Raw genomic sequence first — 18,181 nt, 5'->3', positions numbered from 1 at the left:
GCTGTCGATGTCTCTATGCAGCCAAATACTAACTGCAAGGGAGTATATAAATGTAAATGGACTGTATTTATATAGCACTTTTCTAATCCTAACGACTACTGAAAGCGCTTTACACAGTACAGGCACCATTCACACACATTCATACACTGGTGGCCGAGGCTGCCATACAAGGTGCCACCTGCTCATCAGATAAACATTCATGCACATTCACACACCGATGGTGCAGCATCGGGAGCAATTTGGGGTTCAGTGGTACGCCCAACGACACTTCAACATGCAGACTGCAGGGGCCAGGGATTGGTAGAAGACCGCTCTACCAACTGAGCCACAGATGCAGAAATGAGGTTTTGGCACACAGGGATTTCTTTCAAACGTGTACCTCATTTGAATCTTTGGCCACATTTAATATGAACATCCGATATTGTAACATTATGGATATGACAGAAAATACAAAAAAGCAAAATAGGTCTCCTTTAAATATTTCCTTGACTGAATATCCCAAAACGTTTACAGGTAGGCAGTGAATTAGAAAGACTAAATATCAAATCAAGAGTTGAAACAATTTATTGTATTAATAAATGCCATTAATTGTAAACCTGCAGTACAAATATATAAGTCTCCATAAAAACTGCATTCTGTAAATTAAAGTGATGAATGGATCTAGGGGAGGGAGATATGGATCATGTTGTATTGCAGTGTACTTACTGGAAATTTTGCTGGAATCTTAAAGATAAAATAAGATGATAATTTCTGTTTTTGGTTCATCCAGTAAATTATTTTTAAATTAAATGAATATTTTTTCTCTCCATATTAATGAAACAACACTTGATAATGCAGTCCTATTAATTTGCCAACAGCACTGCCTGCAAAGGGCCTTATATAACTAGAGATATTAAAGGGACAACTAACTCAGAATATGTGGATAGTGTACTTAATAATTTAATATTTTCACATCGCTTACCCCTAAACTGGATCCATAATGACCCAACATCAGAACTCTAGCACATACAGTATCAATACTCTGAAGCCCTTTGGGACAAATTCCAAAACTTGTGGAAGTCAGGCAGTTACGGATTTTGGGTTAAACTGTGGTATTAATCACATTGCAGGATGAAGGTACACCGTTATGCCTCTCAACAGATCAGTGTGTCATGAGTCTCAGAAACTGCCGCTTGTATCCTTTGTTTTAAAGATAGAGTACTGCATCATTGTTGCTTCTGTGTCCTTGTGTGGAGCAACACTGCCTTTCCAGCCAGCCCAGCTTCCACCCCTCCCTGAGGAACCACGTACTGGGTCCCGTCATTAGCTCTATGAGGGTCCATCTTCCTCAGCTGCTGGTTGCTCTGAGCTACGCTGTCCAAACTCCACAGCTGGTAGTGCAGGCTTTTACCCTGCTTAGCCAGGATGTAAACCTCTTTGACTGCCTTGCTACCGACAGGACAGGAAGAGCTGCTGTCTACGGCGAGGTAGAGCCAGGGCAGAGTGGGATCAGGTCGAGTGTGCTCTTTGCTTACGCTCCCCTGGTCCAAACCGAGGAGAACACCTGGAACAAATAGACGTGGTAATTGTGGCATGTTGATGTTTTTAGAGAGATGAAAGGTGTTTCATAAAGCAAGGTTACCAGTTAACCAGGTTTATTTTCAGAGGATTCTATCACATAAAAGTGGTTTTAAATAAGTCTGACCTAAGTTAACATGGAAACATAGCAGTTTTGTCTTCCTCCACAGTGCTGCAGCTGTGCTCTGGTTTAATGGCATTTCTTTAAACCAATCACAATCGTCTTGGGCCATTCTAAGCGCCGGACAGAGCCCTGGTGCTGCTGCAAAATAGCCTCGGGAAGGAACTTGGTGGAACATGTGTACGTTCAAAGGTTGTTTTAGTCGTACAGAAAACTCAGATTGGACAGATAGTCTAGCTAGCTGTCTGGATTTACCCTGCAGAGATCTGAGGAGGAATTAACCATAGTCCTCACAAATCCACCGGAGTTTAGAATGCCAACACAAAGAAAGCGAAAGGTAACGGACATCCGGCCGTATAGAATGACATCCAGCGGAATTTCCGGTGGCAAGGGTCCAATCCCCGAAGTGGAACATTGTGGATATAGACTACATCTTACCTGAACCAACTGCCCAGTGTGCCCTGTGGCCGCTCCGCTGGCACGGCTCATGGTTGTAGTCCTCATCATATCTGTACATACTGTCAAGGACTCCTGTCCTGTAATCATAAACTTTTCTTTTATGACATAAGTAGCAGTAAAAAAAAAAAAAAAGGGGTGTTCTGAAAGTTTTCTTTCAGAACACCCCTCATGGCAGTTTTGTTTGGGTCTAGGATACGGGATGAGGACAGGCTGTCTCCCCCACAGGTGTGCGATGATGGCTGCAGCGTTGTTACCACTTAAACCCCCTGACAGCAGCTCTGCCTTACAGCCACAAACCTCCTCTGCCAGCAGGGCCATGTTGTCAACTGACAAAATACATTTTTTAATGAGAACATAAAAAAAAAAAACATCATAAACAGTGTGAAATTGCATTTTAGTTGTTTTCTTGTGAAACCCAAAGAGTGAATTACAACTAATAAATATTACATACAAGTCTAGTCTAAAAATGGCACAGCAACCTGTGCTTTAAAAAAAGAAGTTAAAATCGAGAATCAAATCGAACCGTGACCTTGGAATCGAAAATGTAATCAAAACGAGGATTTGGAGAATCGTGACACCCCTACTAATAAACTCATTTTAGTTGTCAATCTGGTCATAAAACTTCCACGTGTTTTAATTACGTCCTACATCTGGAGTTTAATGTCATATTTGAACTTCTGTAGACACCCAGTAATGTCAAGGGATGTATTTAACCTTCAATGCTATCAGAAAACATCTACTGCCCTTACTAAAAATGAGTGATCCATTACAACATAAACACCCCTGTCTTTGCTCTTAGTCCCCACTCCGGGTTTTTTCTACACCATTCCAAACAGACTGGCTCAAAAGAGTTAACACACTTTTGTTACCTGAAAACATTTCACCCTGTGTCGTGTATCCCCTGCTGAGTGCCGTCTGAACAACAGTTTCCATGTCAATACTCAGCTGGGGCTGTCGAAGGTGAGCAGACATCCACAAAGCCACCAGGCCGCACCTGAAAGGTAAACGAATAACACGCTCACAGCCTCACCCTGGCAAATATGTCAAGATTAAGGACTTAAACATAAAAGCATTCAGGCCAAACAAATAACACAATATCCCCATTGTACATACAACAGTTGTGATAACAGTGTTGTTTGCGTTATAGAAGTTTAATGTAGATTTAGGTGTTGACACCATAGTCTGACACCATGGTTTACTGACTTACTGTGGACCATCTTGAATGAGGGAGGGCACATATGTGTTCACCAGTATCCACTGCAAGTCCTTCCTAAACCTGAACAAAAGAACATGAATACAAAAACATAAATACATATTATTCCATTCCAATCAAGTTGAACAGCCCCTGCAAAAGCAGTTTTTCAGGAAAGACATGTTTACTGTGCTTTTCCTATTATTACAAGTCAAGATGTCTGGTGTGAAAAAGTGCTATTATATTAATCCTTTCTTTGTGAGGGTTATAATATTTGGGTTTTTGTTGACGTTGTGTCAGAGAGAGACGTTGATTCAACTGGGCTGTAGTTAGTGTTAAGTCACGATTACATTACCATAAATTGAGGTCTTTCCAACTGACCTTTATATGTACTGTATGTAGATGGACAAAATATTTGGAACACCTTTCATTATAAAGCAGTCCAGTGTAACACTACTAGTGCTACAACTTAATTACTTGATTAACCGTTTGGTTTGTAAACTGTCAATAAAAAAAAGGCCCATCACAATTTCCTATAGACCTTGGTAACGTCTTCAAATCGCTGGTTTTGGCCAATCAACAGTGATAAACCTGAAGGCATCCAATTAACTATCCCATAGGACAAAGAAAAGCAAGAAAGCCTCACTTACTGACAAAAGAATGTTTGGCATTTGTCCTTGAAAAATGACTTTTATGATAAATCGATTATCACAGTAGATGCAGGTTTATTTTCTGTGACTTAAATTCATTACCACCGTTGCCTATGCCTCAACAGAGGTTACAACACCTCTGTGTTAGTGTCAACAGAAAAGTCAATGTTTGTGCTCACCTGTGAATACAGGGAAATATTAGTTAGAACATCTGATTCCAGACAAGGAGATAACAGTCCATGGTCAAAATAAACAGATGTGTATGTTAAATGTGCAAGCAAAAAGTTGGTATTCTTATTTTAAATCGTACCTGCTCTCCCTCTGACTGAGCAGTAAGCGGGCCTCTGTGTGGTCCCCCTCCACAGGACTCCTGCTACTGGCTATAGTCTGATACAGCTTCTTCTTGGGCGTTGAGGCTGGAGGAGGTGGTGGACCTGGAGCAGGTGGTGGTGGTGGCGGCAGGGGGAACTCCACTGACATCTTTTCTGCGCTCCTTTTGGATTAACCCTAACAGAAGTGGTAGCTTAGTTAATATGTTGTGCATATTTGTAAAGGGGTAGGTTACAGCAGCTCTCGGCAATTGCCAATAGACATTGTAATGCATACTACAACCTACCTACCCGCCCACTCTCTCCTACCTCTTGCAACTTAGCTAGCCCTGACTGTTGGTTTTGAATGCAATTGTTTTAATAGAAACTGAAGTGCAACAATATCATCCTGTTAAGGGACATTGCTCACAAAAGTAATTAGCTCGTTATTTCTCACAAAACTAGATCCTACGCCCACTTACGAGACTAGCACAGCGAGCTAACAGCCCCGGTGTTTTGCCCATATTTGGCCTCGTCTTCTTCTTCCCTTTCTTCGTATGTATGGATCACACACACCAAGAGGTCATACCGCCCTCTACTGCTACTGACTTTACAGTACACACATCATGGTAAAGATAGACTGGCACTAAATAACGTTTTATTTTACATCCATGCAAAATAATCATTGGCTGTACGGTTAAGTCTATGTGTCCGAGTAACTGCTGCCTGCCTAAGAGGCAAAGAAGACGATTTAAAAAGGCGGAAAAGGGGTGCTAATTTAACCTGAACAGGAACAGGTGTTACACCACATTCTGTGCCTGAGCTATCAACATTCTTCTTCTTCTCTTGGTTTATTGGCGGATCGCGATCAACTTTAAGTTAGTGTTGAAGTTAAAAAAAAAATCTAAAACATCGGTGATGTTTTAGCGCAATATACTTTTAGGTAAAAAATGTAACTTATTTAATGTAAACTGCTGTGAGAGTGAGTGACACTGAAACTGAGCTGAAAATGATTGTTTCAATGCTGATTAAGCCTAATCAGCATTCGACTGCCTCACCCCAACCATAGCTTCTAAAGAATTGAATGAGTCACGTCTGTTATTTAGCATAAAGGTAGAAGCTTTAGAAGACATATTGTTTAATCAACTTTGAGAGCCATCCCCTGTTGGGCCAGACAAAGAATGAGTATTCCTGTAGTTTGGAAACAATTGACACTGACTTGGTAAGAACCTGTGGCCGGGTGTGGCCACAAGACACATGGATTAGGGGCACTTTTGCTTCTTACGACTTCTGACCAATACGGAGGGGTTTAATTTGAGGAACCACCCTCAAACTCTTTAGGATAAATTTGCAAACTTCACAATGATTCAGGACTGTTTGAATGTATCTCCCGAAGGGGAGGCATGTTTGGCAGTCCACTGCTGGCAGTGTTTTATTGATATATTGTTTTGTATTGTTTGGACTGCAAAATTGTGACCCCACAAGGAAGCATGCTTGCAGTCCACTGCTGGTAGGGTAACATTTGTTTTTGTCATATAGTTTTCACCATGTTGTTTATTAAACCTTTTGTTTAACTTTCAATTGGATCCTAGCCTTTCTCCTTCCTCCTCAGAAATCAAACGAACACGTCATCTCTTTTATATTTTCTAACATTAGCAACATACTGTACAAGAGTGTGTAACATCATGTCATTTTACACTATTAAAATTATTTCCACCAACCTTGTGTTTCTTAAAGACAGTGAAGAAAAAGAGTCCCTGGTGGTGACTCTTTATTCCCTCCCCTTATGTTCCCATTCCTATCAGATCTCACTCCCGTCCCGCCTCTCTGACTACTTACTATTAAAATGTGTATAGGGTCAATATGTGCAAGGGTTTTCTATCAAAATATGTGTTCCTATCTAAATACTATGGTGGCACCATGTTAACCGCTGGTAACAGCAGCTATGAAAATACAGAAAGTATGATAAAACGTTTGCAGAAGCATAGCATCTGATGGGAAGCAGCGTCAACCAGTGGCGGATCTAGAAAATTTGACATGGGGTGGCAAAGGGGTGGCAAAAGGTTTTGGCAGGGTGGCATTGGAAGACGGTACACGGAAACCCCCATATGTAAATGGCTTGTGTGGCAAATAGATGAAAAACTGTAAAACTGCATAACATAATTCTAGAATTTGTTTGACCTTTTGGTTGATCATAATTAGGCTACTGATATAGTAAGACAAATATAATAGAATGTGTCTTATTTTATCAGTAATTATGATCAAACAAAAGGTCAAACAAAAGAAACTGTAAAACATCATTAGATAATGTATTTATATACTGCATGTACATATTTACATATCTAACCCTATAGCCTAGGCTACAACAGAATAGTCCTTCACATGCAACCAGTTCCCGCGGATCCACGTGACTACGCAGGTGAAGTGTCGCTCCCCGTGTGAAAAGCCCTTTATTCCCACAATGGGGAAATTCTCACTGTTGCAGCAGCGAGGGATAGGGATAGCTTCATATTTTGCTTCCTTTATGACAACTTTTAACATGTACAAGATAAACATGAGCAGGGGCTAAACGGCTTTTCAAATCCAACATAAAAAGTATTGGACAGTTTGAATAAAAGTCAAAACAAAAAAAAATATTTTATTGTGGTAAATGCACATCTTAAATAATAGGTAGTTGCTGAGCGCACATGGTTATTGGCGTTAGAGAAAATGGCGTCCCAACTGGCACATACTTGGGTGTACTGCTCTTGTGCAAAGACATCTTTTTCCTTTCCATATTTCGTAAAGTGTTCTTTCTTTTCCATATTTTAGGAATCATCAGAAATCATTACATTCATACTGTATATTCAAACATAAACAAACTGGTATACAATAGCAACAATAGAATCAAAGATAGAATGGAATAGAATCAATAACCATTTGGATTGAAAACATAAGAATACATGTTGTTGTTGTTGTCATAACGACACACTATGAATACTGGGACCCAACTTTAGTTCTGACACAAATTCACTCAGACAGCAGTTTGTATCAGAGAGTCATTTGACTGTGACAATCCAAAGGTGCACATTGCAACAAGAGAAAAGACACTACAAAGTTGGAAAACATGGAATTCCACTCCAGAGAGATTGAACCGCAAATTAATTTCTATCTTAGTTCACTTGAAGAACAGGTACGGCGTGAACTGAAGGACAGCGAGGCAAGGCTCACCCAATGTGAATCTGAGGGAAGAGTTCACCTGATAATCCGAGAGGACTTGCTGGCCAATGTCCTCGATCAGCTCCAACAACAGAGAGAGGGCAGCACTTTGAGCCATGACAAAAAGCTGATGCAGAGGGAGATGCGTGACTTGAAAGTTCAGCTTGCTGAACGTGTCCCCTCCCCACCCAGGGAAACAGAGTATCTGAAATCCCAGCTGGGAAAAATCAGCAACAGGCTGCGAAAAGCCCAGAAAGATCTCGACCTGCAGTACTTTATTACTGAAGACCTGAAGGTCAAATTGGAGCAGATGAAGGGAGAGAAAGAGGCCCTTAAAAATAATGTGGAGACTCAGAAGATCGAGCTTGGTAAAGAGAGACAGATGCTTGCGGTAGGTAAGACCACCAACGTGACGTTGGAGAGCTATCTAGAGATTGAGAGGGCTCAAGCTCAGGAGCTGAAGAATAAATTGAGCAAGATGGAGGAAGCTCTCCGAAAACAGGCAGAGGAGGCAAAGGAGATACTGGAAACATCCCAGGCTTCCCATAGAGCCCAGCTGGATGAGGCTCTGGCTGAACGTGTCCACTCCCAACCCAGGGAAGCAGAGTATCTGAAAACTACTGCTACGACGGTTTTAGTGCATAAAATACTAAGCTATTAAGATGTCTGCTCTTTTCTAGCAAAGTTACAGAGGGGATACACATTATATCAGGTAAAAAACGGCCTGATATAATGTGTATCCCCTCCGTAACTTTTGTTAGAAAAAAGCAGACATCTCCATATTATCTCAGGGTGTTTATTGTGACCTGGTAAAGACAGAAAATAACACACATGATGACAGGACAGACCCTTTTCACGTTAGGGGAGGGAATACACAAAATAGCAGGTGAAAAGACGGCCTGATATAATGTGTATCCCCTCTGTAACTTATATGGTAGATGTTGTGTTCGTTCCTTATTTATGACAAACTTGGCGCTGCAACATGCTTACTCACGAGAACTCTTTATTCCTTTTTCAGCCTCTTCAACACATGTAGGTTACTCTCCAGACGCGCCAAATAACACTGCCCACTTCCTGTGTTTTTGCCATGCTAAGACTTGTGGGTAACATAGTACAATAAACCTTTATCAACACATCTCCCTTCTTTTTAAAAGTAAAGCATTTTCTTTCTAAACAAACTCATTAAAAAAATAAGATTTGTTACTGCATTACCACAAAACAACAAATAACCCACATTTGTTTCATTTCTTCTTTAGCTTAACCATTAGCATCAAACTTTGTTTTCTCAATATGAAATATTCAAAACCAAACATTAATTATACTGCCATAACCTCCGTAACATACTTTTTTTTTTTACTTATATATATATATATACACACACACAACTCCTTCAGCAGGTTTCTATCAGTCTCTCAGGTGGTTTAACCATCCTGCTGGGTCTGTGTTTCACAGCTGGTGAACTGGGTACGGTTTGACCAGAGTCAGTGGTATTCAGGGAACTTTGACAGTCCTTGTTACTTCTGGTGTTTGTCACCACTGGTGGCTGTGTGTCAGTCTCTGAGCTGTTAGTTTGTAGACGGATGTCCACGCGATTTCTCCTCAAGGTTGCTCCAAAATCGGTCTGGATGAGGTAAGAACGAGGTGCAACCTCCTGCTGTACAAGTCCCTGCTGTGTCCACGTTCCTGTTGAGTACTCCAGAAGGCGGACTCTGTCCCCTGGCTTCAGGTATGGCAGGTGTTTTGTACTTTTGTCGTGCCTTTCTTTCTGTTTTACTTTCTCCTTTTCTTTTGCTTGTGTCACCTTGACTGTTCCCTTTGGTTTTAGCAGGTTGTCGTGCATGGGCAGATTAGTGCGAATGCGACGTCCCATCAACATCTGGGCTGGTGACAGGCCATTTTGCAGTGGTGCGCTCCTGTAGATCAATAAACTCTTGTGAAAATCCTCTTTTCCGTCGTGTGTTTTTTTTATTAGTCCTTTGATGATCTTAACTGAGCTCTCTGCAAGTCCATTTGACCTGGGGTAGTTCGGGCTTGACGTGTTGTGGTGAAAACCCCACTCTTTAGCGAATGCCTCAAACTCACAGCTTGAAAACTGTGGTCCATTATCCGAAAACAGTTCATTTGGAACTCCGTGTCTCGCAAAAACAGTCTTCAGAAAAGCTATGACGGCTCTGCTGGATGTGGACTGTAATGTTGCAACTTCTGGATAGTTGGAGTAGTAGTCCGTAATCACAATATGATTTTTTCCATTGCATTCGAACAAATCAACTCCAACCTTGTTGTATGGGTACTTGGGCACCGGGTGTGGCATCAGCGGCTCTGCCTGCTGCTTGGGTCTGTATGTGAGACATATCTCACAAAAAGCTGTAGTACGGCTAATATCTGCGTTTATTCTTGGCCAATACGTGACTTTGCGTGCCCTCCGTTTGCATTTTTCTTCTCCTAAGTGTCCCTCATGTATCTTTTGTAACATTTCCTGTCGCATTGCAGGTGGGATGACAAACTTGTTCCCTTTGAATATGATGCCATTTACAACAGTGAGTTCTGTTCTACACATCCAGTAGTCCTGTATTGCAGCTGGACATGTTTGTCTTTGTTCAGGCCATCCTCTTTGTACTGTCTCTTTTAGTGTTCTCATGGTCTGATCATTCTCTGTCTCTTTCCTGATCTGCTCCGTTCTCTCTTCAGAAACAGGAAGGGATGACACTATCATGTCCACATAAGCCTGAATTTGTGCATGTGTCGTGTCATCTGCACTGTCACTTTTGTCAACTGCATGAGAAAGCGTGTCTGCAGCGAACATGTACTTGCCTGGTTTATAGGTCATATTCACGTCATATTTTTGCAGCCTTATCATCATGCGTTGTATCCTCATAGGACAATCGTTGAGTGGCTTTGACATGATCGCCACCAGGGGCTTATGGTCTGTTTCCACCTCAAAAGCTTGACCATATACATACTGGTGGAATCTTTCACATCCGTAGGTGCTGGCTAATAGCTCTTTCTCGATTTGAGCGTATCTTGTCTCGGCTGATGTCAAGGCTCTGGACGCATAGGCAACAGGTTGCCAGTCTTTATCATGCTGCTGTAGCAATACTGCCCCTAGTCCATACTGTGATGCGTCAGCTGATATCCGTGTGCTCTTTTCTGGGTCATAGAACTTAAGCACCGGCTCGTTGGTGAGTATTCTCTTCAGATTTTTAAAACAGTCTTCCTGTTCATGTGACCATGTCCATTCATTTTTTTCCTCTAGGAGACATCTGAGTGGCGCTGACTTTGTTGACAGCTGAGGTTTGAACTTTGCAAGGTAAGTGACCATACCTAGAAACCTTCTGACATCATCCTTACTTTTGGGACGTTCCATGTTCTTGATGGCTGACGTTTTCCTTGGGTCTGGACTAATCCCTGCCTCAGAGACTACATCCCCCACAAATGTCAATGACTTCACTCCAAACAGGCACTTGTCTTTGTTTAACTTTAAGTTTACTTGCCGTGTCAGGTCGAGCACCTGTCTCAGTCGCTCATCATGTTCTTCCTGACTTGACCCCCATACAATGATGTCATCCATCATGGTTTTGACTCCTGGTATGTGTTCAAAGATCATGTGTATTTTCTTGTGGTAGACTTCTGGTGCTGACAGGATCCCGGATCCCGGATCCCAGAAAACCTGTACCTTCCCTCCGGCGTGTTGAAAGTACATAGCTTTGAGCTCTCCTCATCTAGTTTCATTTGCCAGAACCCTGACAACGCGTCCAGTTTACTAAACCACTTGGCTCCGGCAAACTGTGCCATGATCTCTTCCCTTGTCGGCAACTTAAAATGTCCGCGCTTGACTGCTTTGTTTAGATCCCTTGGATCCAAACAGGTTCTCAGCTTTCCGTTGAGTTTTTCCACAGCGACCAGCGAGCTGACCCAAGCTGTAGGTTCATCGATTTTCTTTATCACTCCTAACTTCTCCATTCTATTTAACTCCTCTGTGAGTTTTCCCCTCAGCTTGAATGGTATTTTTCTGCATGGATGAACTACTGGAGTCACATTCATATCAACTTGTATTTTGTACTCCCCTGGTAAACATCCTAGCCCCTCAAAACAGTCACTGTATTCCTTCATGAGTGAATCATGATCGTTAGCAGGTTGCGATGAGACTACAAAAACTCTTTTTACAAGGTTCAGCCGTTCGCATGCTTGTAATCCCAATATTGGCTTGACACTCATATCAACAATCAACAGCATTTCTTTTATTTGCTTACCGCCGTGTTGGAATGTTGCAATGTAGCCTCCTTTGACTGGCACTTTTTCTCCTGTGTAGCCACTCACTTTTGTTTTTACACGGAATATTTTGCTCTTCACTGTGAGTTTCTTGTACTCATCCACAGATATGAGGTTCGCTGAGGATCCTGTGTCCAGTTTGAATGGGATGATAGTCCTGTTAACAGTCAATGGCACTATCCATTCTTCTTCCTTTTTAGCCTCGTTCATATGCACAGCATCCACAAAGAACTCCTCATGTTCCTCTTCAACTGCATGCACCTTCTTTTTCTTAAAGGCCTCCGCTTTGCAGCACTTTGAGAAGTGGTTATTTTTCCCGCAGGTATGACACTGCTTGCCATACGCTGGGCACGACCTTGGTTTGTGGCTTCCTCCACATTTCCCACATTTAAAGTCTGTTTTATTCTCTCTTTGTGACTTGTATTTATTTGGGTGTTTAAAGTGCTGTACTCCTGTCTTTATAGCATGTACTGCTGTTTCTTCCTTGCGCAACTCCTTGGCTTGAGCACGTGTGGTTTCTGCTGCTCTGCACATGGTCACAGTTTTGTTTAATGACAGGTCTTGCTCCCGCAGTAGTCTTTCTCTGAGTCCATTATCAGGTATGCCACAGACGATTTTATCTCTGATTAGCGAGTCTCTCAAAATTCCAAATTCACACGTCTTACTCAGCGTGTGTAGCTCAGCTAAATACTGATCAAAACCCTCTCCTTGTTTTTGATCACATGAGAAAAACTTATATCTCTCAAATGTAATGTTCTGTCTTGGCACAAAGTATTCTTCAAACTTTTCCATTAGCGTACTCAGGGTCGTATCTTCGTCAAGTTGGAAACTGTTATATATATCCAGCGCATCCTCACCTATGACGTGCAGAAAGATTGACGCTTTTACCTTGTCGTCTTCTTCACCGCATCCACTTGCAGCCATATATATGTTGAATCTCTGCTTAAACCTTTTCCAGTTGTCAGCCAGATTTCCCGTTAGCTGCATAGGTGTTGGTGGACTTAGCTTATCCATATTTTTTTTTTTTTTTTTTTTATCTCCGCTTGACGAGCGTTCACCTGTCGCTAGCGTTAGCCTCTTTTTGCTAATCCTTGCGGCGTGCAAAACTCCTCTTCTTCTTGCAGCGACTATCCCTCTTCTGACACCATGTTGTGTTCGTTCTTTATTTATGACAAACTTGGCGCTGCAACATGCTTACTCACGAGAACTCTTTATTCTTTTTTCAGCCTCTTCAACACATGTAGGTTACTCTCCAGACGCGCCAAATAACACTGCCCACTTCCTGTGTTTTTGCCATGCTAAGACTTGTGGGTAACATAGTACAATAAACCTTTATCAACACAGTAGACAGGTGAACAAAGCGGTTAATTGAAAAGCCATATTAAACTAAATTAAATTAAAACTAGGGCTGTCAAAATAACGCGTTAAAAAAAATAACGCAGATTAATCCATTCCATATTGAGGTTTGACCCGGAGCCGTTCTAGCCACCATTGGACTGTAAAATGAAGGAGGAAGACGAGAATGTGCTGCCTGGATCATTGATTGGAACATTTACTTGTAAAAATCTTCTTCCTGCCAACCCTGGCTACCGAAATCTGGTGCCACTGATATGTCTGCGCTTCTCTCTGGTGCTCTGAAGACGATACAGGCAACACAAACACCGCTGCACGTGACGCTAGTTAACACTATACTCAACAGCAGCTAACGTTAACCTACCACTAGCTAGTTAACACTATACTCGACAGCAGCTAACATTAGCCTACCGCTAGCTAGTAGCTGGATTAAACACGGTTAAAATGCTGACAGCTAACGCTAAACGGTGTAAAGTTTGACTGTGTTTGACTGTAGAGGATTCAACACCGGTATGTAACAATCTGCAACACAGACGGTGCGTTCAATGAAACTGGTAAACTACAGCCTCATGGTGCATTTGAAGTTATTGTAAATGTCCTTTTCCCATCTGGTGGTTGTTTTTGTCGTTCAACAGCAATTTACAAGTGAAATAAGTTATTGTTATTGTTATACATTATTCTTAAATCATTTAATTTTGACCATATGGCCTTAGCAATAAACAAGCCGTTCTTTAATGTCACCAACTGTTGTTTAGTAGCCTACCCTTTTTTTTTCTTTTCTTTTTTTACTTTCTTAAAAAGTATCGGTTCAGATATGGCGTTATATATGTGTCACATTCCTGAGCGAGTAATTGTATGTTTTGAGCACAGAGAACTATATTTTGCAAGCGCATTACATTGCGTTTTGAACAGAAATGTACACTCGCAAAAAACAATTCAGTTTGAGTAAACAAAAACCTATTTCGTGCACAATAAATGTATTTGCATGTCTTTCTCTGCTCGCAGGTAGACGCTGCTGCGCTCCGGTCATGTCTCCCTCGCTCTCAACCTCTTCTCTCTACGCGCTCAACTCTAGACACGCTCGCTCAGATTTTCACAGCGTTACAAGTGTGCCACAAAACCAACCAATCGCAGAATCAAAAGGTCAATTCTGATTGGCTGTTCGTCTCCAATTAGATCGCAAGTAGCAGGAAACAAAAATCTAGGAGGAACAGTCTTTTTCAGTTTACACCTGTTGGTACAGCAAATACTGACTGCAGTGGAGCTGTTCGACTAATGTTACTGGATTAAAACACATTTCGGTCAGTATTTTGTATTATTGACTTATATCACAGAAATGTCTTAATATTTGTGTGTACTATAATGCCGTTGTTTTCTTTGACTTATATCTCCTTGTGTGTTTAACGTTAGTTTGACTCATCCTTCACAAGCAATCTAGCTAGCTCACACACTGCAGCCATAGACTGTATATAAGAGACTGCAGCCGACATGCCATCTGAACAGGCCTCGCAGCACTGTAACTAGCTAAGTTAGCTAGGTCTCGCAATGCGAGACTGAACAGCAGTAGACCTGTCACACTATAGCCACATGTAGCTAAGTAGTTTTTAATACTTTGGTTGCATTACCGTATTTTATTAACCTGAATTATGTTGCTATATTAGCTTGCGAAGGAGCTATCCGTTGCTAACGCTAATTTATCTCAAAAAGCAGAAACGTTAGCTAACTACTGCCAAGATATGATTTCACTAGAGACCAGAGAGGTGTTGTAAGACTCGTCAAGTGTTGTCATGTGTTTACGCTGTCTTACAATGAAACCATATCTTGGCAGTAACATTAGTTAGCTACTGCTTTTTGACATAAATTAGCTAGCTAACGTTAGCGTTAGCATCGGATAGCTACTTTGCAAGCCAATAAAATATATAGCCTTGGCAAACAGAATTAAGGTTAATAAAACACGATAACTATGTAACCAGTATTACAAACTTCTTACAAGTGGCTGGATTGTGACATTTTAGGTGTGTTCGGATGAATACGTTGGATGCATAGCTGGACTTTATCCATGCTGAGCTAATGTTAGATTGCTTGTGAAGGATGACGTTAGTCACACACGGAGATATGTAATTCAAACAACGGTTTGTGATTAACACAACTATTAAGGCATGTCTGTAATATACCGGTCGGTCAATAATATAAAATACTGTAGATCAGTGCTTTCCAACCCTTCTGGTCTGAGGTCCCCCCACAGCCCTGTCATATAAACTCACATACCCCGCCCTATCAACTCCCAATGTATTCACACTATTTATCATATTAAAGTGAATATTCTTACATTTTCATGCAATTGAACTGTAAACATTTAGGTTGGTTTGGTCAGAAATTCTACTAGCTAGCTAGGCCTTTTACTTGAAGTGTGGTTAATGTTTCAAAATTCATCCTTTACTTTTAGCTAATCATTTCAACTGTTAAGTCAGTAGGCCACTTTTAGCTGTTTATTTCTACCATTGATTACTTCGCTATATGTTTAAACATGTGTTGAGCTGTTTTAGCTGATATATTGTTTTAAATCAATCATAATTCAATTATTTTAATTAGTTAAGCTGCTCCACAATCTTTCCAAGTACCCACTGGCTACAGCAGAGATACCCCTTGCTGGGGCATCACGGCAGGTGTTGCGTCAAAGACTGTTTCCCTGTAGATGTCTTTCCTGCTACTTGCGATCTAATTGGAGACAAACAGCCAATCAGAATTGACCTTTTGATTCTGCGATTGGTTGGTTTTGTGGCACACTTGTAACGCTGTGAAAATCTGAGCGAGCGTGTCTAGAGTTGAGCGCGTAGAGAGAAGAGGTTGAGAGCGAGGGAGACATGACCGGAGCGCAGCAGCGTCTACCTGCGAGCAGAGAAAGACATGCAAATACATTTATTGTGCACGAAATAGGTTTTTGTTTACTCAAACTGAATTATTTTTTGCGAGTGTACATTTCTGTTCAAAATGCGATGTAATGCGCTTGCAAAATATAGTTCTCTGTGCTCAAAACATACAATTACTCGCTCAGGAATGTGACATATATAACGCCATATTCAGACACCGTTAATTATGTATGCGATTAATTTTGATTAATTAATCACAGAGTATGTAATTAATTAGATTACATTTTTTAATTGATTGACTGCCCTAATTAAAACAGAAATCACGTTAGAGGGCAGGGATCCGGGACAGGTTAGCAAAGACGAGGAAAAAATATTGTTCATAAACCTGCATGACTCACATAGATAGGCCTATCAGTCGGCCTATGTAGCTAGCATATGACGCAGCAGCCAAATGCCTTCATGGTTATCACTGGGGATTTTAATCATGTTTCACTAGATAAATCCCTCCCGGACTTTCAACAATATGTTAACTGCCCCACAAGAGACAATAAAACTCTGGACCTCCTGTATGTAATGCCAAGGATGTGTACAGTGCCACTGCCCTTCCCCCCCTTGGCAAATCAGACCACAACCTTGTCTTGCTGTCTCCTGAGTATGTTCCTCTTGTACAGCGGCAGCCTGTCCAAAGAAGGACTGTGAGGAGGTGGACTCAGGAGGCTGAGGAGGCTCTGCACGACTGTTTTGAGTCTACAGACTGGGACGTGCTCTGTGAACCACATGGGGAGGACATCAATAAAATGACAGACTGCATCACAGAATACATCAAATTCTGTGAGAACATCACCATGCCCTCCCGGACTGTACGCTGCTTTCCCACTCACAAGTCGTGGATCACTAGTGACCTGAAAGTTCTTCTGAATGAGAAGAAGAGAGCTTTCAGGTCATGGGAGAGACAGGAGCTGAGGGGAGTACAGCACAAACTACGGGATAAACTGAAAGAATGTAAAAACTCCTACAGGAGGAAGCTGGAGGCCAGTCTACAGGAGAACAATATGAGGGAGGTGTGGACAGGGATGAAAGAGATCACCGGGTGTGGGGGTAGAAGAAGACCAACACCAGGCAGCCGTGAGAGAGCAAACAAGATAAACTGTTACTTTAACAGGTTTCGCTCACAGCCATCCCCTGCCTCTTCTACCACTCCACCAACCCCCCACACCCCCTCTCTGCCTCCTCCCCCTCCCTCTTGCTCCCACACCTCACCCCCCTGTGGTCTGCCCACTCCCCCCACAACTACAGCACATCTCATCTCCCCCCACAGACGCTTCAAGCACCCCCCCCCCCTGCTTTTCATTCACACCTGGCCAGGTGAGGAAACAGCTGGAGAGGCTTCACCAGCGCAAGGCTGCCGGCCCGGATGGCATCAGCCCCAGGGTCCTGAAGACCTGTGCTAGTCAGCTGTCTGGTGTTCTCCAGTATGTCTTCAACCTGAGCCTGAGTCTGCAGAGGGTGCCGCTGCTGTGGAAGACATCCTGCCTTGTCCCGGTCCCTAAGAAGTCGACTCCATCTGGCCTCAAAGACTACCGCCCAGTGGCTCTAACATCCCATGTGATGAAGGTGCTGGAGAGGCTGGTCTTGGCCTACCTGAGGCCGCAGGTGAGATCTTCTCTGTACCCTCTACAGTTTGCCTACCAGCCTCGTCTGGGAGTGGACGATGCTGTCATATATCTTCTGCAGTGAGCTCATTTGCACCTGGATGGCGGTGGCAGCACTGTGAGAATCACATTTTTCGATTTCTCCAGTGCATTCAACACCATCCAGCCACTGCTACTAGGCGAGAAGCTGCAGATGATGGGTGTCGGTGCGTCCACAGTCTCCTGGATCACTGACTACCTGACAGACAGACCACAGTTTGTCTGTCTGGACCGTGTTCTGTCTGATGTGGTGGTGAGTGGTACGAGGGCTCCACAGGGGACTGTGCTGTCTCCTTTTCTGTTCATCTTATACACCACAGACTTCCAGTACAACTCAGAGTCATATCACCTACAGAAGTTCTCTGATGACTCTGCAGTTGTTAGGTGTATAAGGGATGGACAGGAGGGAGAGTACAGAGCGCTGGTGGACAACTTTGTGGAGTGGTCTGGTAAGAATCACCTGCTGCTGAATGTGGATAAGACCAGGGAGATGGTGATTGACTTCAGGAGGAA

General features: G+C 42.4%; 1 protein-coding gene across 4 annotated transcripts; it reads right to left on the bottom strand.

Moving 5' to 3' along the window:
- Nucleotides 1-820: 820 nt before the first annotated feature.
- c5h19orf54 (chromosome 5 C19orf54 homolog) lies at nucleotides 821-6,114 on the bottom strand. Of its 4 annotated transcripts, none has more exons than XM_031296625.2 (7): nucleotides 6,009-6,114; nucleotides 4,290-4,486; nucleotides 3,345-3,413; nucleotides 3,007-3,131; nucleotides 2,334-2,463; nucleotides 2,117-2,187; nucleotides 821-1,543 (listed from the first exon to the last, which is right to left on the bottom strand). In XM_031296625.2, the coding sequence occupies exons 2-7, from the start codon at nucleotides 4,457-4,459 to the stop codon at nucleotides 1,206-1,208; spliced, it is 903 nt and encodes a 300-aa protein (XP_031152485.1). In that variant the 5' UTR covers nucleotides 4,460-4,486; nucleotides 6,009-6,114; the 3' UTR covers nucleotides 821-1,205. The 4 variants fall into 4 exon arrangements, with proteins under 4 accessions (XP_031152485.1, XP_031152480.1, XP_031152482.1 ...); XM_031296620.2 differs by lacking the exon at nucleotides 6,009-6,114 and adding an exon at nucleotides 4,600-5,012; XM_031296622.2 differs by lacking the exon at nucleotides 6,009-6,114 and adding an exon at nucleotides 4,770-5,012.
- Between the last annotated feature and the right edge of the window lie 12,067 nt (nucleotides 6,115-18,181).

Source organism: Sander lucioperca, chromosome 5 (genome assembly GCF_008315115.2).
Source record: "Sander lucioperca isolate FBNREF2018 chromosome 5, SLUC_FBN_1.2, whole genome shotgun sequence".
NCBI classification, from domain to species: Eukaryota; Metazoa; Chordata; class Actinopteri; order Perciformes; family Percidae; genus Sander; species Sander lucioperca.
The sequence above is the reverse complement of the archived record's forward strand: the minus strand, read 5'-3'. Positions and strand labels throughout refer to the sequence as shown.

Coding starts and splice junctions, on each gene's coding strand:
- c5h19orf54 (XM_031296625.2), bottom strand. CDS start 4,459: ATGTCAGTGGAGTTCCCCCTGCCGCCACCACCACCACCTGCTCCAGGT. Junction 3,132..3,344: donor CTCATTCAAGATGGTCCACA/GTAAGTCAGTAA, acceptor TTTACCTTTCAG/GTGCGGCCTGGTGGCTTTGT. Junction 2,464..3,006: donor ACAGGGTGAAATGTTTTCAG/GTAACAAAAGTG, acceptor GTATTTTGTCAG/TTGACAACATGGCCCTGCTG.